The sequence below is a fragment of the Vicugna pacos genome, chromosome 8, assembly GCF_048564905.1.
Source record: "Vicugna pacos chromosome 8, VicPac4, whole genome shotgun sequence".
Lineage (NCBI taxonomy): Eukaryota > Metazoa > Chordata > Mammalia > Artiodactyla > Camelidae > Vicugna > Vicugna pacos.
This window is the reverse complement of record NC_132994.1, coordinates 50,812,303-50,837,527: the sequence shown is the minus strand read 5'-3', so window position 1 is coordinate 50,837,527 and position 25,225 is coordinate 50,812,303. Positions and strand designations below refer to the sequence as shown.

At 35.1% G+C, this 25,225-nt stretch overlaps 1 protein-coding gene across 2 annotated transcripts in view; it reads left to right on the top strand.

The window, feature by feature from the left end:
* MED23 (mediator complex subunit 23) overlaps nt 1-25,225 on the top strand; it is a 37,929-nt gene that overhangs the window by 4,752 nt on the left and 7,952 nt on the right. The window contains exons 6-23 of one of the 2 annotated variants that reach the window (XM_006200054.4): nt 469-567; nt 1,146-1,247; nt 1,628-1,697; nt 3,020-3,132; nt 4,498-4,593; nt 5,148-5,165; nt 10,246-10,446; nt 11,992-12,135; nt 13,218-13,363; nt 14,378-14,623; nt 16,228-16,370; nt 17,486-17,660; nt 18,330-18,493; nt 20,661-20,785; nt 21,800-22,005; nt 22,094-22,274; nt 23,236-23,406; nt 23,836-24,052. In XM_006200054.4, coding sequence (XP_006200116.1) covers nt 469-567; nt 1,146-1,247; nt 1,628-1,697; nt 3,020-3,132; nt 4,498-4,593; nt 5,148-5,165; nt 10,246-10,446; nt 11,992-12,135; nt 13,218-13,363; nt 14,378-14,623; nt 16,228-16,370; nt 17,486-17,660; nt 18,330-18,493; nt 20,661-20,785; nt 21,800-22,005; nt 22,094-22,274; nt 23,236-23,406; nt 23,836-24,052 — 2,617 coding nt within the window. The remainder of the gene's footprint in view (nt 1-468; nt 568-1,145; nt 1,248-1,627; nt 1,698-3,019; nt 3,133-4,497; nt 4,594-5,147; nt 5,166-10,245; nt 10,447-11,991; nt 12,136-13,217; nt 13,364-14,377; nt 14,624-16,227; nt 16,371-17,485; nt 17,661-18,329; nt 18,494-20,660; nt 20,786-21,799; nt 22,006-22,093; nt 22,275-23,235; nt 23,407-23,835; nt 24,053-25,225) is intronic. The other variant, XM_006200055.4, reaches the window with a different exon arrangement.

The following is a 25,225-nucleotide window of genomic DNA, read 5'->3' as shown; positions in this document are numbered from 1 at the left end:
ATTGCTGATGAGAAGGGAGAATAAAGTTAGACTGTGCCATTGGGAAGGAGCAGAAAGGGTCATCTGCTAGAAAGTTGACTATTATTGCCCATGTTTTCAGAGTACTTTCAAGTTCTATTCAAATATCTTTCTGTCTGTTAAGCTCAAATTTTTTGACCCTCGTAATAATAGAAACTCTTCTAATGTTATGAAGGTCAAAAAAGCTTAGCAGAGTGTGGAAAGTTTAACTTTTATTTATAAGTGACTTTCTTTGTCCATTCGTATCACAAGCCATTCTTTAGAATTCTGCTTTGGAACATGACACTTCTCTTGGGTTGATGTTAGGGGCTTGAATGTCAGCTGTGGTTCAGAAAAATTAAGTATGACCTTGAAGGTAACTTTCCAAGTATATAATCTTGAAACCTTTAGATGTTTTAACTAGCACAGGGGACATTACTTAATTTTAACCTATGACTTCCATTATATCAGGGTGTTCGAGATCTCTTGAAAGTGATTTTGGAGAAAATCTTGACAATTCCCAATACAGTCAGCTCAGCTGTTGTGCAGCAGCTTCTAGCAGCACGAGAGGTAATTTCATCATGTCTCCAGTTTGTTGATCATACCCAGAAGAAGTCCAGTTTTACATAGTTCTGTGCTTTTAAAACTTACAGTAGTTTGTAAAATGTTCCATTCATTTACTTCTAGAAAAATCACTTCTACTTTTAAGGTGCTGTTTTACTTTCATTATATTTCAAAAGGAAATTTTAAATTTTGATTAATTCATGGTTTTTAATTATGAAAATAATATAGATATTAAGGTATTTTCAACTATTACCAGCCATCACCCTATGGACCAATTAAAAGATCTTTGTGCTTCATAACTAACATTGCAAAAATTGTTACTTTGGTCCATTGCCTTCCTGTTGGAGTCTACTAATATTTAAAGCTTTTTCAATGTTATTTACTAACTATTAGCAATCTGTTCAATTGTTTATTATTCTTAGACATTCTTCACATATAAATGAATATTTTACGCTACAGTTTAAGCCCAATGAATCCATAAAATGATATCTCTACTTTTTAATTCCGTTGTTGTTGTCGTTACATTTAAAAGGCTTGTCTGTGGGACTGGTAAAATAATAATAGTGCCCTCTTATTTTTCTTAGGTTATAGCGTATATCTTGGAAAGAAATGCCTGCTTATTGCCAGCATATTTTGCAGTCACTGAGATCAGGAAACTATATCCTGAGGGAAAACTTCCACACTGGGTAAATTTAATATTTTCTAAAATTTTTAATAGAAATTTTTTAAAAAAGTAGTTATATTAATCTTATTTTTTGTACGCTTCTTTTTTAAATGGTCGCTTTATCCTTAGGTAATATGTATTTTTATTATGCTAATAATTTTTTCTTTCATTTCTCTGCTGAGATAAAATATACACTAAGGGCACCGTGGTATGACTTGGCTTAATTCAGGGGTGGATGAACTGGTAAGGAATTCTTTCAAAGGAAGCAAAAGAGAACCAAACTTTGAGTAATTTATGTGCAAGTATTGTAGTAGATCTTTACATTTTATCTCATTTTATGTAAACGATCCTTGTATTCAGAGGAATCTTGATTATTATATTTATACTTCTGTTTTATTTTAGTTACTTGGAAACCTTGTATCAGATTTTGTGGATACCTTCAGGCCCACAGCAAGGATAAACTCCATTTGTGGTAGGGTTTTGGTTTACTATATACCAAATATACTAGTACCTGATTTTTAGTGATCTGACTATTTAATAAAGATCTGACTATCTTATACATGTCTTGATGGCTTGTCATTTTAATATAACACTAGGAGTTTAATAATGATCTTTTACCTTTTTGGGGGCACTTTGTGTGTTGAGTGTAGGGAGGGAGGAGCAACTGTCTGTACTGGGTCTAAGCTTTATGTAGAACTGTTCTAGAAGATGTATTTCCTTGTGATTAGGGGAACTTTTGATAGAGCTAGTGAAGCACCCAGGAGTCATCTGGAAGTGTCAGGAGATCTGCTCCTGTCTGGCCACAGCATACAAGACTCTCAGACTGACTCTCTCAGCCCATTCCAGTTCAGACCTTTGCTCAATATTTCATTTATTTTGTTTCCTATTTTTTCATTTTTTTAGATTTTCAGAATTTTATTTTAAAGATAAGCACATGATTTGCAGTTTTGCAGTGCTCATATATATTACTGGATTATTTCTAGAGAACATGGTGGTCTCAGAACAGTCTGGGAATGTAGACCATTATTTAGTCAGTGGTCAAATTTTGAGTACTTTCTATGAATCGGGTGCTATTCTAGACACTAGAAAAACAAAAATAAACTAAACAGACACTAGACAGATTATTCTTAGGCTTCTAGCTTTTGTAACTGAGTGAATACTGACATTTAGTGAATTATAGAAGTGCTACAGGCTTGAGAAGGATGATAATGAATTCAATTTATGTTGAACCTGAGGTGCCTGTGGGAAATCCAAGTGACAGTGTTCTTCAGGCAGTTGGATACGTGAACTTATTGATGGTCATATACTGTCTCTAAGGCCTTTAGGAACGTCATGCTTACAGTTACTCAGCTTGACCATAGACTAAAGGTCTGTAAACTTTTTCTATAAGTGGTGATATAACAGATATTTTAGGCTTTGTGGGCTATACTGTCTGTTGCAACTACTCAGCTCTGCCGTTACAGTACAAAGGCAACAGTATTGCAATAAAACTTTACAAAAACAGGTGGCTAGCTATTGGGATTTGGCCCATGGATTATATATAGCTTGCTGGCCTCTGTCCTAGATATTTGGACAAATGCAACATTTGTGAGTTTGGAAGGCCTGTACAAATTGGTCTTTAACCATCTGAATTAAAAATAATCAAAACAAAATTTCCAAACTTCTAATTAAACCATTTTTTTAAAACAGTCTCTGTTTCAGCATAGCTATTCATTAAATATTTGTAGAGTGAATGAAGGACCTGGCATTGCTATGTTCACATTTATTTAAAAACATTTTTTGTAACACATATAGGCCGCTGCAGCCTTCTGCCAGTTGTAAATAACTCGGGCGCCATTTGTAATTCATGGAAATTGGATCCTGCAACTCTCCGTTTTCCTTTGAAAGGCCTTTTGCCATATGATAAGGTATGTTGTTAAATATAATGAGACTTTTGGTCCATCTGAGAGAGACTTCATCCTGAATTATATTATGTGTAATGTTAAATTGACTCTTCATAGACTGAAGAAATAAATATTTAATGAAACATAGTTTATGGTTTATCGTGTGATTTCAGCCCCCAAGTCTAGCCTGTGGTTTTTGATACCACAGGTGTGTGTGTTCCAGTGATCCGCTTCTGACAAAGCACTTGGGTTAGAAAGTTGAATTTTTAAACTGATTCCTTGTTTTCACTTTTCCTTTCCAAAGCATGGACCAAAAATGAATTTACAGTGTCCCCAAAACTTGAGTCAGCCTCTTATTTGTTAGATTTCTTTCAAAAGGGGAGGGGTAAGGGAAGACAGAAGTAGGGTCGAAAGTTCTCGAAGGAAAAAAATCCACAAACATCCATAAAAGGGAAATACAAGATATAGACATAAAGCTATAATGGAATTTGATAGATTCATTTTATTATCACCGGCTTTGGAGTGGTGACAGAGCCACATATGGGGAAGGCAAGATAGTTTTCATGTAACTGTTTCATGTCAAAAATGATGTAGAGACTGATTAAGAAACTTGCCCAAAAGTGAGGAGGGTAAAGTACTGAAACTAAGGTTAAAGACAATTCTAGGCTCTTGGTATATTAGTCAGCAAAACTTTGGAATATGAAAAAGGGGTAAGCTAAATGGATTTACAGTCATCATGATAGCAATAATAATGAAAACAGATAAATTTATTTTGTGCTTACTGTGTGCCAGGCACTGTTTTAAGAACTTTGCAACAACCTTTATTCTTAACTATTATCGTAGTATTTCCATTATCCATATGATGAAACTGAGACACAGAGTTGGGTAGTAACTTAACTAAGGCCCCACATTTAGGAAATAGTATAGTCAGGATTTGAACTCAGACAATATAGTTCCAGAATCTACACTCTTACCCCTGTGCTATCAAGTCATTTGTCCCCTCCAGATTTGGAAATGATGTTTATGTTTACACCTGTATGAGAATGTTTAGAAACTGTCTTCATTCTTTCTCGATTAGACTTCTGAGCAAAAAATCCTTTCCTTACAGTGATACTTAAGATTTCCTTGTGACTGTAGCTGAAACCACTTCTAAGTTTTCCTCTAGGACCCTGGACAAGTCCCTTCACCTCAGTTACATCTTTTATCAAATGAGGGGTGGGAACAGATTCATTGTAAGCACTAAAATCGTATGATTTTTTCCCACTAGATACTGCCTACTGTGCGAAGGTAACAAGTGCCTTTAGAGGATTTTTTTATCCCAATTTCAAATTACTTAAATTAACATTTTCTTTGATCTTGAAGCAGTAATTTTCTTTATTTTCTTTAAAGGATCTGTTTGAACCACAGACTGCTTTGTTGAGATATGTTTTGGAGCAGCCTTATTCCAGGGATATGGTCTGCAATATGCTAGGTTTAAATAAGCAGGTACTGTACTGTGCTGGAACCTAGTAAATTCTGCATAGAATCTGCACTGTTCTTCTCTCTTTCCTTTGCTATAGCTAACTGAGCAAAACAGTTAAGAACTATTTGGTGATTTTTTTTTAATATATGGTTTATTAAACAATGTATTGTTTCTATCATTTATATATTGCTTTAAGAATGTTTAAATTAAAAGGGAAATATTTTAAAAGTTGGTTTATTTTGCATTGCTTTTTTTTCTATAAGGCCAGTTTCAAGTATACCTTTTGCCAGAGAAACCTACACATGACTTAACCATAATTTTTGACTTTTTTTGTTGTTTGGGTGTCTGTTTTTAAAACCCTTGGTATCTTCAGCGTGGCCTCATTGCTGATCTTTTTTTCTTTTTTCTTTTTTCTTTTTGGTGTATGTTTGTTTTTGGTGGTTTAACATGTGGGAGGGTTTGTGCTGACTCTGGGTTCCTTGAGGCTGGCCTCATAGTCACTGTTTTGTCTTTTCTTTTTTTCTTCCTTTATTTTTGTTCTGTCCTGTCTTGTCCTGCCCATCCTCCAATGCTCTAGACCTTGAACATTGCTCAGGTATGTTCACAACCTTACTGTTGTATTGTGACTAACGATACGCTGGCCGCTTTGTAGCCACTGATTCCATTTAGAGAATACGTGTATGGTCGGGGCTTGAAATTGGCAGGACCATGCTGAGACCAAGGCCACTAAAACGAATTTCTTCTTGGGATATGAGAGTTGTTTTTGGTGGATTGTTTTGGTTTTTGGTTTTTGGTGTTTGTTTTTTTTTTTTAATATTCTTTTTTTATTTTTATTTTTTAAACTTAAAGACAACACCTGGCACATGATAAAGCCTGTCACTTTTTGATGGGTTGTTTTTCCTTCCCACTCCATTTTTCTGTTTTTCATACTTTAGGGCTAAAGCTAGCCTGGTGGAATTTTCAGAGATGGAAAGATTTGTGGTGGCCTTTATCTTTCCAGACTATTAAAACATAAATAAATAACAACATCAATAAAAATACTTACGTTGCTTTGCCCAAAAAACAAAAACAAGTTAAAAACAAACCAAAAAAGAGAAAAAAAGCACTTTAACAGAGATGTGTTACTTTTAAAAGTTGGAGTGGTAAGCTTTACACAGGGAAGGTTTTTTTGGAAACATGGGGATTGACTAAGAAATGTCACACTCTTAGGTGGCCCCACACCTGCTTGACAAACACCCTTCTTTGTCAGTCTTTGCCAGAAGTGTCCTCCTCCTGGAGTGAGCGCCTCTCAGTTGAAGCCCACCTGTGGCGAGAGGAACACGCAATGGCCAAACTTTATAAACCAAACTCTTATGCAGTCCCAAGTCTGTCCCAGGACTTTTCACCTTTGAGATTTTAAGCAAAATAGTGGATCCAATTATTTTTGTTAAACATTTTTGAGCCCAATGTATTAAAATAGACCAGCTTTTTGATTTTAAAAAGACGTTCTTGTCTAGGTTATATAAAATAGCGTTACTGTTTGCAATACTATAGTGAAGGTTGTGCCAGTGCTTCCATTTATAAAGCCCTATTTTTAAGGACATATAGCTTGGCCATAAAACTTGCTCAGTGTTGAAACTTTGCATGCCAAACCTCACCCTAGTAGCAGTATCTCTTTTATTATTTTAAGTTTTTTCTTCTGAAAAATTTACCAAGTCTCCTTGTTTGGACAAGCCTTTGTACATGTGAAACTGAAACTGCTTCACCCTACAGTATCTGACAGTTACCTCATATAACCTGTCAATGTAACATCTTAAATACCAAGTCATTAACTCTGATCAACTTTCATTTGAGTTAGAGGTAAGTATTCAGTTAACTTTGAAAAAATGCTTCATGCCGTGTCTCAAAACTAATTTTTGCAATGAACTTTAAGTCATACTTGACTCATTTTTTTTTTTGCAGTTTGGTGGATCAATGTACCCATGGTCATTTGAGCTGCAAGTACCTTCCCCCAGCTATCCTTAGCCATCCTTAGCTTTTGGCTTTTGGGGGGCAGCTCTTCTCAAACTAGAAATTGGCAATATTTAGAGAAGAGTATTTCTGATCTGATCCTTTAAATAACTAACAAGTTTCAACCTAAAAAAAGTTTATGACTAAGACATACATCCATAAAAAATGAAGTTTATAATGGAAATGCTGACAGAACATTATTAAGATCCCACTGTAGTGTAAACATTGTCAGAAATTCACAATTCATCAGTAATTAATTGTTTTGGCAGAAAACTGCAGTGAGTGGACTTGTAGATATAAGATATATGCTGAATTGATGTAATATATTATTTTTACCACCTGGAAAATAGAGTAGAAGATGAGAACACACTGTGTAAGAAGCATACAGTTAAAAATAAACAGGTTACCTTGTCACTTCCTTTATCGTTACAGAACTACATTCTGCACTATACTTTCTTGTCCTTTCTCTAGCAATGCAATAATTTACTTAAAGCTTTGAAACCTTTCACCAGCTGTCCATATTGCATTTTCCAGTAGGAATTGGGCTATGGTATTTCACCCTAAAATCGGTTGCATTCAGAAGGTCAAAAATAGCCCAGTTCTGTGGCCAGCAAGGTAGAGTGTTCACAGGGGAAGAATCCTGTTTTGTGTGTTTAGGCAAGAGTTTGTGTTCCTTCTGCTGAATAAGAGCATCACAAAACAGATTCTCTCTTCAAGTTCTTATGTCGTGGTATGTGAACTCCGGCTGCCCTGAGACAGTGAAGTACTAGACAAATCATGCAGTCTATCTTTGAAAGGCACCATTGAAAGTGGTATAAACTGGCATAGGGCTCCAGTTCTGATTGGCAGAGAATATGATATATAACACACAAAGGGATTTTTCTTCCCAACTTGCCCTGCATAGGTATTGCTTTAAAATTGATTTCTGGCACTGAAATAATGATTTTAAATTAACTTAATCCCACCTAAGTGCAATATGTTCAAGCTGCACCACAGAAGCAGTACCAAAAGTATTATATGAAAAGGTCAGGGGCCACTTAATACAGGATATGATTGCTGAGACTGAAAGTCATTATCATTTGCTATTTGAAATAATGGTGGGAAAGGATCAGGCATGGGTGGAAGTTAATGTTTCTATTAATGTCTTGTGCCTGATTTTCAGCTTTCACCAAAGCTGGAAATTTAAAATAAGTTTCCAATACAGTTTGAGCTATTTATGCAGAAATTGAATTATTAAAATATTGAAAATAGGGTTTAACTAAATGTGCATATACATATGATGTAAACTGACTAATTCAACTTGTATGCCTGTATCTTAAAAAGACTTAAATTTATAAAAATGTTTAGAAAGAAAGTTTGAATAGCCATAGACATTAGCATCCATTGGCTACCAGAATTATCACAGCCTGGTAATTGCTAATTAACCTATATTCACAGATTGTTAAGCTGCTTTAAAAAAAATTTAACTTGTTCCACTTTGTAAAATAATTTATGTGGTGGAGAGTCTTAATGTCTTATCTTTTAGCAATTGAAAATGAAAGCAAAACTTGTTCTAAAGTAGTTAGCAGCAGAGATCATTTCATATTCCAGACTTTTTTCTTGTCCCTTTTTCTGTGTGTGTGTATCTTTAAAATTGACAATTAAAAAAGGAACATGTTTAAGCTATCCCTAAACTTGGTTTGAGAAATATCCTTGGCTTTAACCAAAAACACCTGGGAAATATACTAGAGTTAATTCTGGTAGACATTCTGCTACCCTCAAACTAACCAGAGCATTTGGTGCCATAGAAATTCCTGACTGATTTAATTCTTAACAGAAAATTTGAGGGTAATCTGGAGTCATGATATGTATTGAAAGATCATCAGCTTTAACTGTTAATTTCCTATTTGTTCTTACTTTGCCAAAAATCTTTATATGTTTGGTTTTCCTCTTTAAATCACTAACTGTATGACCATCACTACACTGTGAAAAAAATGTAGGTAAAAATCCAGTTCTTTAAAACAAATAGCTAATACTAAAAAGGGAGACTCAAAAATGACTCAGGTGCTAAAAACCAATTTTATTTAGTTTATTCTTTTTTCCTGAAGCAGACTGATGGAAGACCATCATGGATGGAGCAATAGATGACAAATTGGTTAGTTTCCAAACTAGAAGCAAATTCCCATCACTAATGAAAAATTCCTACTGGAAATCCTGGCTTTACTTCTTTTCACAAATTTTTCTGACTCTTGTATACTTTGAATGATCTCACTCTAAATTTGTGTTGTCTGACACATTCCTTAGGTTGTTGGTGGTTGGCAGAACTAGTGAATTTCAAGCCCTGTACACAGTAGTTTTGCATGCTGACTTAAGAAATAGTTTGTAGTGTTGTCTGTTGCACTTTGCTCTGCTTCATAATGATAACTACATTTGGAGGAAAAGTACCGTAGTCTCAACTGGTGGTGTTACTATTGCTCTTTTTGTAAACCTGTAATGTGGTTGAACTGTGATCATGGCATTGTGTTTTTTGGAAAAAATATGAAACAACCATTGATGCTTACTGTTCTGGATAGATGTTTGTTCTATTTGCATGCTTTAAGAAAGTGCAGCTATATTGGAGCTTTATAAGTTTGGAGCTGGCAAAAAGCATGCAAAAGAGGGGATGCTATTCATTATGTTTTGTTTTTTTCCAAATTCGTCCCCATTTTGCATTTTTTCCCTAAATTTAAAGAAATCATATCCCTTTTTCATGGCAAAAGACTGATAATCACATCTAAAGTTTAGAGGGAAAGCATCTATATTAGTATTTTCACTAGAAGGGCTTCCAACTGCCTGGCTATTAAGTCATATGACATATTTTATTAAAAATATGAAAATGGCTTAAAATATGGCTCAACATATTTCTTTTGGTAAAAGTGTATTTTTTTAAATCACTTTAAAAAACATAAAAATCTTTTTGCCTCTAGAAAGGGAAGTTGCATTTTCATTTTTAGTGTTTAAACTCAATTATTTTCTTATTTTAGATTTCAAAATAGTCTAATTTAAAATTAAAGCTGCATTATGTTTGTCTTCAGAGGGAAGAGCAGAGATTTAACTTTGAGATCAATTTATTTTTTTTGGTAGAGGAAGTTTCCATTTCAGTGTCAGGTCAATACCACATATTGAAAAATAGACATTGAGTAATCTGGCATTTATTTAGATACACCTCTGTATATAAAGTTAGTGTAGACTTGTGGAGATTACTCTTAAATGAATAGATTCACGCACTGCTTTGTCTGCTCTCCTGTCACAATATTTGATTCCTAGAAATCCAGGATTTTCATATTTTTAATTAGATTGCAAAATCAATACTCTAAGCTCCATTTCATATGCTTTTTACATTGTCTTTTTTCAAAAAATAAATAACAAAAGTTTCTACCGTGTAGTTCCCTTTGTCAACTTGCAACAATGATGTCTGTAGTATAAAGTCAAAAGTTAATGGGAAATCTGTTTTGTATGAGACCTGAAAAGTAATTTTTTATGAAACTCATCCTCTATGATAATGTAACATGATGCAGCTTTAATAGACTAAATCTAACCTTAACTTTCTAAGTTCAACTTCATTCCATGCTTCTCAGCCTCTTGTTACAATTAATGCCCATTATCTGGTAACTTCTGAAACTAACCGGGAGGCTTTTGGAATACTGTATTTAATCTCTGCCCTACAGCACAAGCAGCGCTGCCCTGTGCTGGAGGACCAGTTGGTGGATCTGGTGGTTTACGCCATGGAGCGATCCGAGACCGAGGAGAAGTTTGATGATGGGGGAACAAGCCAACTGCTGTGGCAGCATCTCTCGAGTCAGCTCATTTTCTTTGTGCTTTTCCAGTTTGCAAGTTTTCCACATATGGTCCTTTCTCTTCATCAGAAGGTAAGTGCCAAACTCTTTGTCAGAGCCACCTTTCCTGTTGATTATGTCTTAGACTGGCATGGACATTGCCTAGTGAACAGAAGTTCCAAGCTCTGATTTCTGTTTTGTTCAGTGCTTTTATGGTTTCTTAACTTTTCACTTTCTTGTCACTGTGAAAACTGGTTTCAGTTATTCATTTTACATATTCACAGTGCAGGGACCAGGGGATACAAAATGAAAATGCCCTAGTATAGTACCCTCAAAGAGCTCCTTACTAGTGGGAAGATAAAGGTATAAATAATTTGATTATAATGTAATATTTCACGTAATGGAAGCATGTTTCCTTGCAATAGAAATGAAAGAGAATAGTGCCTATAAAGACATCAGGAGTGGCTTTAGCAACAAGTCTTGAAATTAGTATTTGAAAGACAAGTAGAAATTTGCCAAGAGGAAAGGATAGAATGTATTTCCACAGCAATAAGATCATCATTTGGAAAGGGACAGAAATGTGTGATAATTGAAAAGAAAAATATAAAGGGGAAAGTATTGGTGAGATGAGGAAAGCAGAAAGGCAGGACCAGTTGTGGAGAACTTTATATGGCCATGTGTTTGTTCTAAGGAGTTAAATTTACTTTGAGAGGCAAATGAGGAAGAGAATGACATCATCATATACGAGTTGGAAAAATTACTGTTAATGAGGACATGCAGGAAGACAGTGAAGTAGAGATGGATGGAGCCAAAATCAGAATCAAGGAAGCTAGTAAGGGAACTACTGCAGTGATCTGGGTGAGAGATGCTGCAGGCCTAAACCAGGACGGAAAGGAGGAGCCAGAAACCAGGTATGCTGAGGGATGAGTAGGACTTGGTGACAGTAGGTGACAGACCAGGAGTCTAGGATCACTCACTGCTTTCTACTTTGGCAGTGAATAAAAGAGTAGGACAATGAATCCAAAACAGGGAATCCAAGTGGAAGAGTAATTTCGTGGGGAGGGTTGGTTTTAGGCATAGGACTTTAGACACACTGAATGGCAGTAAAATAAGTGTTGTTTTGTCTATACCATCTCTGCAGCCTGGATTATTTGGGGGAAATTCTTTCAGAAGAGTTGTTAAAATCCTTTCAACCACCACTTACCACCAGCCCCATCACTATCACTAATTTATGTTATAATCTACAGGAAACCAGGAAAAGCATTTTTGATAACCAGTCCCTGAGAAATAAAAATATTAAAAAAAATTAATCCTTTTGGTATGTGTTTTGATGAGATATTTTTAATATTCCCATATTAAACTTGCACACATAATCAACTTAATTATGTTCTAAAACATTTAACTTTTGATATGCATAGTTGTTTTGGAGGTCAAGGAGAAAACATATATAATATTAAAATAATTTAAAAGGCTTTACTTGGTGTGCCTTGAGTAGAGGCAAAGTAATTAGTAAATGCCAAAATTTGATGCTAACTTTCTGAGAGCATGGTTTCTCTCTCTCTCTCCTTTTTCTTTAAACTTTAATATATCTGTTTCTTTAACTGGCTGTGTAGATGTGTATTTAAAGATCTTTTACAGTTAGCAGGGCGAGGACTGATTAAAGGCAGAGATCATCTGATGTGGGTTCTCTTGCAATTCATTTCTGGAAGTATTCAGAAAAATGCACTCGCTGATTTTCTTCCTGTCATGAAGCTCTTTGACCTTCTGTACCCAGAAAAAGAAGTAAGTTTGGTTAAATAGTTAACAGTGTGATTAGAGTGTGATTAGAATTACGTCCAATTTATGTTTAAGGATTTTACTGTGGTTTTGTGAAAAGAGCCATGAACTTGGAAGCTGGAGGCCTGGTTCTTTCCCCAGTTTTGTGATCATGGGATGGACATTGTCTCTCTTGACATTAGTTTACTCATATGTAAAATGAAGAAATTGAGCTAGATTATTTCTGAAGTTTATCTTAAAACACAATTGAGTATCTAATATGGCAAACTATTTCAACACATTCTAAGGAGGTTTATAATTTTAAAAAGCATGAAACTGTTTTTAATCTATACGTGTTGAATGATCAAATAACATCAGTATCTGTTAGTATCTTTTTTTGGTTGTTTGCTAGTTGAGTGTGTCCTCCTAATGTTTTATTATTTGAGGTGTTTGAATAAAATATGGTATATATTGATGATTGACGTTTTTTAGAGACATTTTATTATGGAAATTTTAAAATGCACAAAAAATGTAGAGTAAATAGAAAATAAACTCCCATGTACCCATCACCAATAAATATTCTTACTTCATCTTTCTTCCTCGTTTTTTGTTAATGCTGGACAGTTTTAAAGCAAATTCCAGATATCCATGCCATTTCATCCATCAATGTACAATATGTTTGGTGCTACTCATTTAGATTGCATATTTTTTAAATTTTATGTTTTTGAAAAGCATATATGTGACTTTTAGAAAATGCTGTATTCATATTTACCATATTCAATAAGATTTCATAATGCTGCATTTAATTTTTAAAGAATAAAAATTTAATTGATTGTGAATGCTTTGTGGCAGTAGGAAAAGCTTGACTAAGCACCTGTGGATTTCTGTTATTTTCTTGGCAAGTGAGAACAATCTTGCAGTAGTTTCAATATTTGATAGTTGTTAGACCTTCTGATTTGTGTTGTTGAATAGTCAAAGAACAATTGGAGTTGAATATTTGAATACAGGATATTTTAAAAAAAGATATATCAGAAATGATTACTAAAATACATATAACTAGTTAATTCTTCTCTTTCTTATAACATGCAAATTGTTGTTTTTTATCCCAGTTTATCCCAGTTCCCGACATTAACAAACCCCAGTCAACTCATGCCTTTGCAATGACCTGCATTTGGATTCACCTCAATAGAAAAGCCCAAAATGACAACTCCAAGCTACAGATTCCAATACCTCATTCCCTAAAGCTTCATCATGAGTAAGTTACTTTAGCTTGACTGTTTTTTTAAATTTAATAAACAGTATGGTATAAACTAATATTGGTCTATTTATGTAAAGTATGTAAATCTTCCCACACCCACTAGAGGTAAGGGTAAGTAGTTAATGTGTATGTCATAACCAAGAGAAACTGATCAATACCAGCATCAGAAAACAACTAGAAGATTAACCAATCCTGTTTATCAGTACATGGAGATACATACGTACACACACACACACACACATATATATATATATGTACATATTTTCAAATTTTCAGGTCTAATCTTTGCTTTTACATGTTTTACTTCAGTTAAAATACTTAATTTCCAAAAGTGTGTGAAAATGTTTCAAAATTTCTTAAGTATTTGGGATTTGCGCTTGATCTGACTGAGATGTCATTCACTCCCTGGGCTGCCAGGATTGATTGAGCTGATCTGGCTGGCTTGTTCCCTCACATCATTTCCAAAGCTGTGATTACTCAAAGAAGATTCCCTTTTTAAGATAGGACTGGATTTCAGTCAGGAGTGTTAGGAATAGGTGAACTTCCCACCTAGAACTTCTAAAATGGACTGCCAGATCTCTTCATAGAAGACTGTAGGGTAGTCAGACTTCACGCTTTATTTGGCTTTCGTTTTATGAGACACCTCTAAACTATCTCTTCTTAGCGATATCTGTAGTGAAGATTTAGTGTGTACTTAAGCAAATAGATAATAGAAGCCTAGTTCATGGATCTGTGAGTTATTTCTTCATCATCTGAATCTTAATGCTGTACATGTAGTACATACTTAATGGTTAAATAGCCATTAATTGTTAACTTATACTTACTTAAGTTCTTTCTGAAATGCTTCTCAAACTTTTATATGTGTTAACACTCTATTTTGGGCAGAAACTATAATACCTATAGGAATATAGTATTAATATATAGTTTCATGAAATTAAACTGTTTTAAAGTGCAGTTACCTTTCTGGAAATTATTTGTATTTTTTTCTGTTTATGGAACTTGAAATTTTAGGTTCCTACAGCAGAGTCTTAGAAATAAGAGTTTACAGATGAATGACTATAAGATCGCCCTGCTCTGTAATGCATACTCTACAAATTCAGAATGTTTTACATTACCCATGGGGGCTCTGGTAGAAACTATTTATGGAAATGGAATTATGAGGATACCTCTTCCTGGAACGAGCTGTTTGGCTTCAGGATCTATTACTCCCTTACCAATGAACCTCCTAGATTCACTGACGGTTCATGCCAAAATGAGGTATGTTCTTTCTCTTTATTTGGCCTGATGTCAGGGAGTTGATATCAGCGAAGTATAGACTTGATTTGATGATTGTGTGTGTATTTTATGGTCAAGTACATTTTTTAAAATTTAGGTTTATCTTATTACAAAAATGACATCGTTTATTATAGGTATTCTAGGATAGACAAATAAATCCAAAGAAAATAATTGATACAGTCCCTCCGTGAGAAGTAAGCGTTGTAAAATTGTGTATATATATACACATACACACACACACACACACACACACGTTCTGAAACTTTTTTCTGTGTGTAAATATATGAATTTATAGGGGCTTTTTGGTTTGCTTTTACAAAATGTGTTCTTAACTACAGTACTATTTTATAACCACCTTTGGTTTCATGGTAATGTATTAAACACCTTTTTATTTATTTATTTATTTATCTATGTTAACACCTTAGATTCAGTGCTCTTCAGAAACATCTATTTTAATTAGTACAAAGAAGTCTTTTGTGTGGCTATATATGATTATCTAGCCAGTTCCACATTGTTGAACACTGAGGTTATTTGCAACGTCTCAGTGTTATAAAGATGGCCATGAAGATTGTCTGGCTATCTTGCATCTATCCATGATTTCATTTTTATTAAATAATTCACCAGAAGTAGAATTGCTGTGTCCTGCGTTGCCAGAGCTGTAACACTGGTCCTGTATTGCTTCTGGATAGGGGCGCTTTTAGAATTGACATTATGGTTTCTAAAAGACGGAAAAGGCTGTGTTGGGTGTGAGTCTAGAACCTCAAGTGCCCCTTGGAGCCAGGCCTGTAATATGAATGAGCGAGGCTGGTGCTATGCGAAGGCGAGTCAGATTACAGTGTGCATGGAAGCTGCAAGGTTAGCGGGGCCTGAGGCTGACTGGAGTGCGTGGGGCTCAATGCACGGTGCTGCCCCTTTGGCTAATTTCTGTAATGTACGAATGCACAGTAGTGCAGCTAGTTTGTCTGAGTTTTGGGGTAAGGGCTAGAGATCCAGACTTTTATTTCTAGACTTTCAGCTGTTAAATATTGGCTCAAACGTTGAACACTGCATAGTCAAAAAGAATGCCCGTGTGAGCCTCCAGGTGGGGTATCGGTTCTAGAAAATCCATGCTCTTTTTCAAATGGTAAACATTGTGATGGAGTTAAACATGCACTTTACTGGCATATGTGACGAAACTGAGGAAAGCCCTGTTAGAACCTAACATTTGGGTCTTAGCAGTGACTTACTAAGTAATTCTGTAGCAAAAGTTAAATAATCTCTTTAATGGTTTTATTTAACATATTTGAAAAAGAAAAAAAGACTAAAACCATTCAAGCATGTTCTTGTGAGTTGTCCCAAAATGTTGCTTTTCTATGAGCAGAGGGATCCTGACGCATGTTGAAAGCACCATGGAAACCAGCATCAGTCTCAAGTTGTACAGTGCATCACTGCTGTGTGTCCTGCACAACCTAAATGACTAAAACAGAGCTGATTCACTTCATATACTTAAGCTCAGATTTGTACCAAATTCCCTGTAAGTAGAGTAATCCTTGTATTTATGTCAAAAGTATGGATTTTTATTTTCTTTCCTTTTTGTTTTTTCTTAGCCTTATCCACAGCATTGCTACCAGAGTGATAAAACTTGCTCATGCAAAATCCAGTGTGGCCTTGGCTCCAGCCCTAGTGGAAACTTACAGCCGTTTATTGGTCTATATGGAAATAGAGTCTTTGGGCATCAAAGGATTTATCAGTAAGACAGGACTTTCTGGTGTTTATAACCATTAACCCTTTCATTAGTTGGACATGCACTTTTCTAGTTGCTAGGGATACAGCAGTGTTCAGAAGTCACTGCTATCGTAGAGATTACCTGCTAATGAGGAAGACAGACAAAAAAATAAATAGATGAAATATGGAATATGTCAGGTGATAAGTCTTAGAGAGGAAAGTAAAGCAAAAAGAAAAATTAAGCAAAAAGGACCCACAGAGGATTCAGGGAGTGGGTTGCATTTTTTTTAGGTAAAGTTATGGTAAAATGAAAAGAGGGAGGGGTGGGTATCAGGCTAGGTGCTTGGGATGCAGTGAACAGGACAGACATGGTCTCTGTACTCATGTAAAAACCCACAGTCCCATTTGCCTCCTTTGCTGAGTTGCCCCTGGGAAAGCAATGAGTACTAAGTCTGACTGGCGATAGCAAAGGAGTTTTTCTATATTGCAGACGATAGTTTATAATGTGTCTTGGTTGTTACGTAGTTCTAAATAATAGATACTTCCTAATATGGAAGTGTTTTTCTGACTTACTGTAATTCTCACTTTTTACCAATACAGTATAACTTTAATTTTAAGTAACCATGGTTACTCTTCCCAGATAATTCGAAGTCAAATAAAACTTTCTTAGCAGGGGGAGGTAATAAAGCAGGTATGATGCAATTTGTATATTAAACAGTGATCCCCATGCTTCAAAAGGCTGGGAACATTAACTTTATAAAAATAATTTTCAAGATAACTAAATAAAAATAAATAAGTAAAGAAGGTTAGAGTAATTTTTTTCCCATATCTTGGCTCTTATTTTATTTTTCCAGATGAACTTGAGTATCATTTGTCAAATTCCAGAGAAAAAAGCAAATTTGGCACTCTTAATTAGGATCCAGATTTTCTTCTGTACAATTAAAATAGAAATTATGGAGAAAATTTGGGAAATCTGTCTATATATGTGTACATATGTATCTGTGTGTGTGTGTATGTATGTATGTGTGTGTGTTCATGATCAAATTTTTGCCTGGACTTTAATCGATGTGACTTTTCTTCAAATATCTATTAATGTATAGCTCTTACTAATTGGTGCTTTAAACTGTCTTGTTCCTCAAGGTCAGCTTCTGCCAACTGTTTTCAAGTCTCATGCCTGGGGAATCTTGCACACCCTTCTTGAGATGTTCAGCTACCGAATGCACCACATTCAGCCTCATTACAGAGTTCAGCTCCTGAGTCACCTTCATACTTTGGCTGCAGTTGCACAAACAAACCAGAACCAGCTCCATCTCTGGTGAGCTCATTACAGACTGTCTTTCCTTGGATTTATTAGAAACTTTGTTAGAGATGGGGAACTTAATTCTCTACCTTGTAATATTTTTATTCATGTGTCATAAAACTCCTCTGCTTCTGGAGTATTCTACTCCAAAATAGAAGTAGAGTCCAGTTTTTTAAGTAGAAACCTATTGAAATAGTTGAGTCCTTGCCTGGGGATCTCTGGACTGAGAGCAAGTACTTCTGAGGCCTTTGACGTTATGTTCTAACTTAGCCCCTTACTATACTAGATTTATATATTTCAGATTATGGTTAAATTATCATGTCATTTTGATTTTGCTCTAAGTGAGAATACATTTCAGATTTTTTTAAATGTAAGTTTTGAAATGCTGTATATCTAAGTGAAAATTTTCAGTCCTATACACTATGAGCTATCTTTTTCAAATGTGTAAAATTGTCAGATGGTTTTTGATGTATAATTTGACACCTCGGGTCCTTAAAACAAATTAAGCAAAACTCATTCTCACACAAAAGATGAGTTCTTTTTTTTTTTAATCGAAGAAGGGAAATTTATAGTTTGCATATTTTCCCATTGTGATTAACCAAGGATTAGATTTAATTCTGCAATTCTGGGATATTATGTGCAACTTAACTTTTTCATGATTCTTTTTGTTCTCCCACCTTTCAGTGTTGAGAGCACTGCACTCAGGCTTATAACAGCATTAGGTAGCTCGGAGGTGCAGCCGCAGTTTACACGCTTTCTTAGCGACCCCAAAACGGTGCTCTCAGCGGAATCAGAAGAACTCAACCGCGCCTTGATACTGACCTTAGCTAGAGCAACTCACGTAACAGGTACCGTGAACATACAGCTACCACCAACAAAAACACATGAGCTAGAGTGTGCTGTGCCACTGCTGACTGCTAAGGGGATAACACACTGAAAAGATACTTCTCACTTGTTCCCAGAAAACCAGCTCTTCTGATATCTTCACTATTCTTCTTGATATCTTCACCATTTCAGTCATTAATTTGAGTTCTTCTGTGTACAATCATTTTAAGTTGAACATCAGTTTTCAGTCATCTGATAACATTTTAAAGTCATGATTCTTGAGCTTTTTGGTCTCAGGACTACTTTTACTCTTAAAAAAATAATTGAAATTTCCAATGATTTTCTCTTTATATAGATTATATCTATGATATTTATTCTGTTACATATTAAGTAAAAGTTTTTTAAATGTTTGAGTCATTTTAAAATAACAGTAATAAACCTGTTACATGTTAACATAAATGATGTGTTTTTTATGAAAAATAAACCCTATGTTCTCCAAAACAAAACTTTAGTGAGAAGAGGTGCCATTGTTTTACATTTTTTGCATCTTTCCTTAATGTCTGATATAAAGGAACATTGCTGAATTCTCATATTTGCTTCTACATTTCTTCTATTGCAAATGTTATTTTAGCAGAAGTAAAGAAAGTATGGCCTCACACAGATAAGAAGTTGGAAAGGGGAAGAGTATTTTAATAGCTTTTTTAGCCAATTTGAATATTCTTTGATGTTATACAAAACTGGAAAATTGATAGTTTCTAAAATGTTAATTGCAGTGTGGAATCTAAAGTCCTATCAGTGAAGTCTCTACTCCTACATTACAGTTTGTTGATCTGTTTTGTACCTTTTATGGTTTTGTATTCATACATATTTTATAGCTTCATGAAATTGTTTTTTGGAAAACATTGGTTTAATGAGTTATATAGATCTTGTAAATGTTGACATACTTCATTATACAGTACAGAAAATTACATTTTGTAATCTCACTACAAATTTCATTAGAAAAAGTCTTTAAGTTTTAGAAAACGATTAGGCTTGTGGTAGAGGATTTAAGTTTCCAAATTTCTAATTTTCACTCGAAAGTTCAAATGGTAAAATGATGCAGTCATGTGTTCTTGAAGTGACAGGCTGTCTTTGCTAATTTTCAAGAAAATGTCTGCTTAATGCTCAGATCTGGATAACTGTAGTTTTCTGTCAGATGTTCTTTTAAGTAAAATTGAAATTTCATGGAAAAAAGAGCTGATTTGACACAATACTCAATCACACAAGTGTTTCTCCTCAAATACCCATCATGCTTTGGTATTATAGCTAGAAAACCTTTTGCATACTTCCATTTTATTAAACAGAATATTAAAAATGGGTGTACTTAAAGGCTGAAAAAATAATCCTTTTTCCTGTGTCTTATCAAGGGTATTCTGAAGTGAAACTGGCACTTTTTTTTCCTACTGCAAGTGTATGATGGTGAAAATTGCAATAGCTATTAAGAGTTTGGTGCCACTGTTTGATTTGTTCTAATGGCCAGTAGTTTTACCCACCATTGCTTTTGCGCCATCAGTGCACATACCAACATAGTAAAAAGGCCAGTGATATCTTAGTATTATTATTTTAACAGCTTTGATCTCATTGAATCCTCAAAAGGATGTTGGATACCCACAGAATCTGCAGACCACACTTTGAGATCTACTGTTTTAAAGAAATAGTTACTGAGTTTAGCAACCTCAAATTTATTAATGTAAACTGCCTCATTTTACATAAGTAAACCTCTTTGATTTAGAGAGTTCCAGTAGCTGTTTCAACCACCAGAAAAGATATCTGTGGTTCTTTCTTAATTCTGTTTCCTTGACTCAGTAAAGTGAGTGCTGTACCTCATTATCAGAGTGAATGAATGAACACTCTGGTGGCCTGTACCAGTATTGCATCATTGGTGCTCTGTAATCTTATAAAAAAAAAAAAAAAAGAAAAAGATTCCAGATGTCTTTTGCAGTCTCTTCAGTAGTTATGTTCATATTTACTAATGTAAATCATTCATAAACTAAAGAATTTAGGTCCTAAGTTGACTGTAACTAGTAAAGCAGTGAATGCGCAGCCATGAAATTCCTGAGTGTACATATTTGTGACCTTCTCTGTGATATCATTTATGAATTGTGACCATGGTCTCTCATACCTGGGTTACATCTGTTTGTTTATGTTTAGATTTTTTTACAGGCTCTGATTCAATTCAGGGAACTTGGTGTAAAGACATACTTCAGACCATCATGAGTTTTACTCCTCATAATTGGGCTTCGCATACTCTTAGTTGTTTTCCAGGCCCACTGCAGGTAATTTGGTCTTGAATTGCATATTGAATATACAGTATATAAAACCATTCTTCCCATTTACAGTGTAATTCTAGAGCGTTGTGGTGACATCCAAAAAAAATTAGCTTTTATTTCTTTTTTTAAAAAATTTTGCTGTTGCTTCTAAAATCTCTTGAGTTGTTCTTTGTCTTATTCTAGAACTGGGTGTGTTTCTAAAATTTTAATTATTATGGCTTCATCTTACTAGTTAACAGTTTTAGAATCTTAAGAGAATTAACATGTTACCTGAAAAATTCTCTCTCTCATGAACTGGATTGGGGAGAAATGCAGTTTAATGGAGCTTCACAGAATACACATATGTACATTGACTTTTTTTTTTTTTAAATCACACAGAGAAAGCCTGTGAACTTGGCTTTTATAATATGGAGAAAGGAAAACCTCATCTGTCTTCTAATTTTCAGAAAAAAATATTAGGCATAATGAACAACTTTTTCATAACTTCTAATAGAGCTAGCACAGTAATTCTCAAACTTATCAAAATCACCCAGAGGGCTTGTTTAGCTACAGATTGCTGGGCCCCAGCTGCAGAAACTTCTGATTCAGTAGGTCTGGGATGGGGCCCAAGAATTTGCATTTCTTACAGGTGCCAGGTAATGTTGATAATTGATGGTCTGGGGACCACACTCTAAGAATCACTGGATTTGTATAATGGATTTTCCTCATAGAGACTAAAATATGTAACCAGAGGGTACATACATCCCCCCCCCCTGCCAAAGATGAGCAGAAGTATCAACAGATGATTGAAGAAAGTTTGAATTCAAGCTTGTTTGAATTTCTTTTTAGGAAATCTAGGAAAGGAATCTTATATATAATCTAGTATTTTCCCAGTATAGAAATTCTGGCCTTGATTACTGAGTTGCTTGAGGTCACCTAGAATATATTAGTGTCAGAGTCAAGCCTGGAACTGGCTTCCTGACTGAAAGCAGTGCCCTTTTTACTACAATCATTGAAATAAACTTCTGGTCTTCCTTTTAGGCATTCTTTAAACAAAATAATGTGCCTCAGGAAAGTCGTTTTAATCTGAAAAAAAATGTGGAGGAGGAGTATAGGAAGTGGAAGTCAATGACCAATGAAAATGACATCATTACCTACTTTTCTATGCAAAGCTCTCCGCCTCTCTTCCTTTGTCTTCTCTGGAAAATGCTCCTGGAAACAGATCATATTAATCAGATTGGCTACAGGTAAGCCAGAAACCTAGATCTTCATTCCATTTGGCAATCTATTATACCACACAGCAATATAATTTATTTTTGACTCTCTTTTCTTCAGAGTGTTAGAGAGAATTGGAGCCAGGGCCTTGGTAGTCCACGTGAGAACCTTTGCGGACTTCCTGGTATATGAGTTCTCTACGTCAGCTGGGGGTCAGCAACTGAATAAATGCATTGAAATTCTTAATGACATGGTATGGAAGTACAACATTGTTACACTGGACAGATTAATTCTCTGCCTGGTAAGAATGCACTTGCTTAAGAACAGATTTCTATGCAAACAGTCCCATTTTCTTTTGGCTCATTGTGCATGACTGCTGGATCTTGTGCTGATCTACTCTGTATTGTTTCTAAGGATTTAGTTAATTTATACTATAAATTGAGCATTGCTGTCTGTTCCCTAAAGAACTAGAGATTCCTCAATTTCTTTATTCATTTATTCAGTAAGTTTGTATTAAATATCACTATGTTGTATACACAGAAGGTACAGAAGTAAATAATACAGTTGTGGTCCTGGCCTTGTGATGCTCTGAGTTGATTCTCAGAGGCTCCTGCCAGAAGTAGGAAATAGTAAAGTCACTGAATTTCTTTACAGAGTGCTAGTAACCATTTCTGTACCCTTTGGTAGCCATAGTCATAACTGAGTGTTTCTTATAGCCACCCAGTATCACCCTGTGTTTTTCATTCCTGACTTTGATATCTGTTTCTGTCCAAATTTTAAGCACTGAACCAGGCTGGAAAATGCTACATTTTTTAAAGTACTATATTGGTGATATTTGGGGGGCTTAATTGGTTAACATTAGTCTCTTACCTGTAAAGCATAGATATAAATGTCATAGTCTAGTAGGGGAACTAAGATAAGTCTATAAATCAGTAAAATAAAAGGATAAGTTAGAGATGTAGGAAAAATATTGCCAGGCAACAATGAGAGATCACATCCACCTAGGTGATGGATCTTGAATGATGGGTTAAATTTCAAAAAATAGAGATGGATATCTCAGGTGAGAGCCAAAAATAGGCAAGAAAGGTCAAATATGTTTGGGGAACATTTGAACAGTTGTTTTGGGGTTATACTAGACACATAATGAAATTCCAATAATGAGATTTTACTGTATTCCAATTTAAAGTCTCAAATTTAGACTCCTTCGAGCCTTGCTTTTGTACAGGTTGAGCATTTTCATATGTTTCTGTTCTTCTCCAAAGGCCATGCGTAGCCATGAAGGGAATGAAGCCCAGGTTTGTTATTTCATAATCCAGTTGCTGTTGCTCAAACCAAATGATTTTAGAAATCGAGTAAGTGACTTTGTGAAGGAAAATTCCCCAGAGCACTGGCTACAGAATGACTGGCACACCAAGCACATGAATTATCACAAGGTACTGATGCAAATTTGTGCTTCAGTCGATCCTTTGTAAGGCCATACTTAGGTGTTTGGCTAATTGACTTGGCTGTTTTCTCTGTACCTCTGCTTTTTTCTGTTTATATAGAAACAAATTAGCTCTCTAAACTTCCTCGGGGTTCTAGACTATCTCTAATGTCAAGAACAAATTGAAACTACAGTTTTAGTAGCCATGGATTTTACAATACAAAATAAAAAGTTATAAATTCTTTTGTATGTAAATCTCTTGTGGTGTATCTTTGGGATAATAGAGATTTTTCTCAAGTAAAGGATTCTAGATTTCATTGCATTGCTGGGGAAAACACGGTTTCATATTCTTTGAAAAATGGCATGTTTATGTAGCTCTTTTTTTAAGAAAATAAAAAAAAAGATGCCCTAAACATTTACCACTTCCTCACTTCCACAGAAATATCCGGAGAAGCTCTATTTTGAGGGCCTGGCGGAGCAGGTCGATCCTCCTGTGCAGATCCAGTCTCCCTATCTGCCCATCTATTTTGGGAATGTGTGTCTCCGATTCCTTCCAGTGTTTGATATAGTAATCCACAGGTTTTTAGAGTTGCTCCCAGTATCCAAATCGTTGGAGACTCTACTAGATCACCTGGGAGGCTTATATAAATTTCATGGTGAGCTTTTTCAAATTTTAATTCCATCTAATAGCTCTATAAACAAAAGTAGGCTGGACGTGGCCATTTGGGTAACAGTGGTTCTAAAGGTTTTATTTTAGTAACTTTTAATAAACGTGTTTTGAAGGGAAGTGCTATGTGATGATGTCATGAAGTATGAAATAGATGACATAAAAATGTCAATAGGTAGATAGTAGCAAAGAAAAAAGTAACATGGAAGAGATGCCTTATTTTATATATTGTGTGATTAATTACCAAATCTGTACAGAAGGAGAAACGTATGCATTTAGAGCAGACTTGATGGTCATGTGGACTAAATGGATCATGGCAGCCTTCTTGAATGAACAGGATTTGAACCATGATGTATTTGATTTGTATGAATGTAAAGGAAAAGAGAGCATACTAAGCAAAAGGAGTCCTTTGGGAGAATCATGGAGGTGTTAAAAACAAGGCATTTTGAAAACAAATGCCCCACTGGGCTAAATGGAGGATTCGTGTAGTGTACCTGATGGTAGATCACCTTAAATGCCAGGCTGAGAAGTTCTGATTATAACCTGCAGATAATCGAGAGTTAACTCGAAGTTATTGAGTAAAATCATTCCATGGAAGCATTTTTTAGAGAGATAAATCCAGTTGTAGTTAGCAGCGTGTCTTGGAAGGAGGAAGCCATTTCAAAGACTTAGGTCAAAATGGTTGGGTATATGATTGGCATCTAGACAAGTATGATGGCATGAAAATGAGAAAGAAGGGACAGGTAGTCAAGGAAGCAGGAATTGGGCTTGACTGACCAGTTATGGGGAGAATATGGAAAGAAAGAAATCAAAGACAGCTTTAAAGCGTCAAGCCTGGTTTGCATTTTAGCACTACAGAACAGGAATGAAGTTTGAGGGAGCATTCCTTTAAAAACGTTTTTCTTTTGTATTGGTACAGAACAGTATGCAGTGAAAGTAGTTAGTCCCATCCCTGTCCTCCAGCGAGCCACTTTCTTTCTCTGTAGGCAATCACTGTTACCAGTTTCTTGTGTATCCTACCTTAGGTATTCTGGGGTTGGTATTTTTTTTTTACAGATATTTATGTAATAGACACATTGCTCTGCACCTTACTTTTTTTGAACCTTTATAATGTATAAAGTTTGATTATTTTGTATCAGTACAGCCAGAGCTGCTTCATACA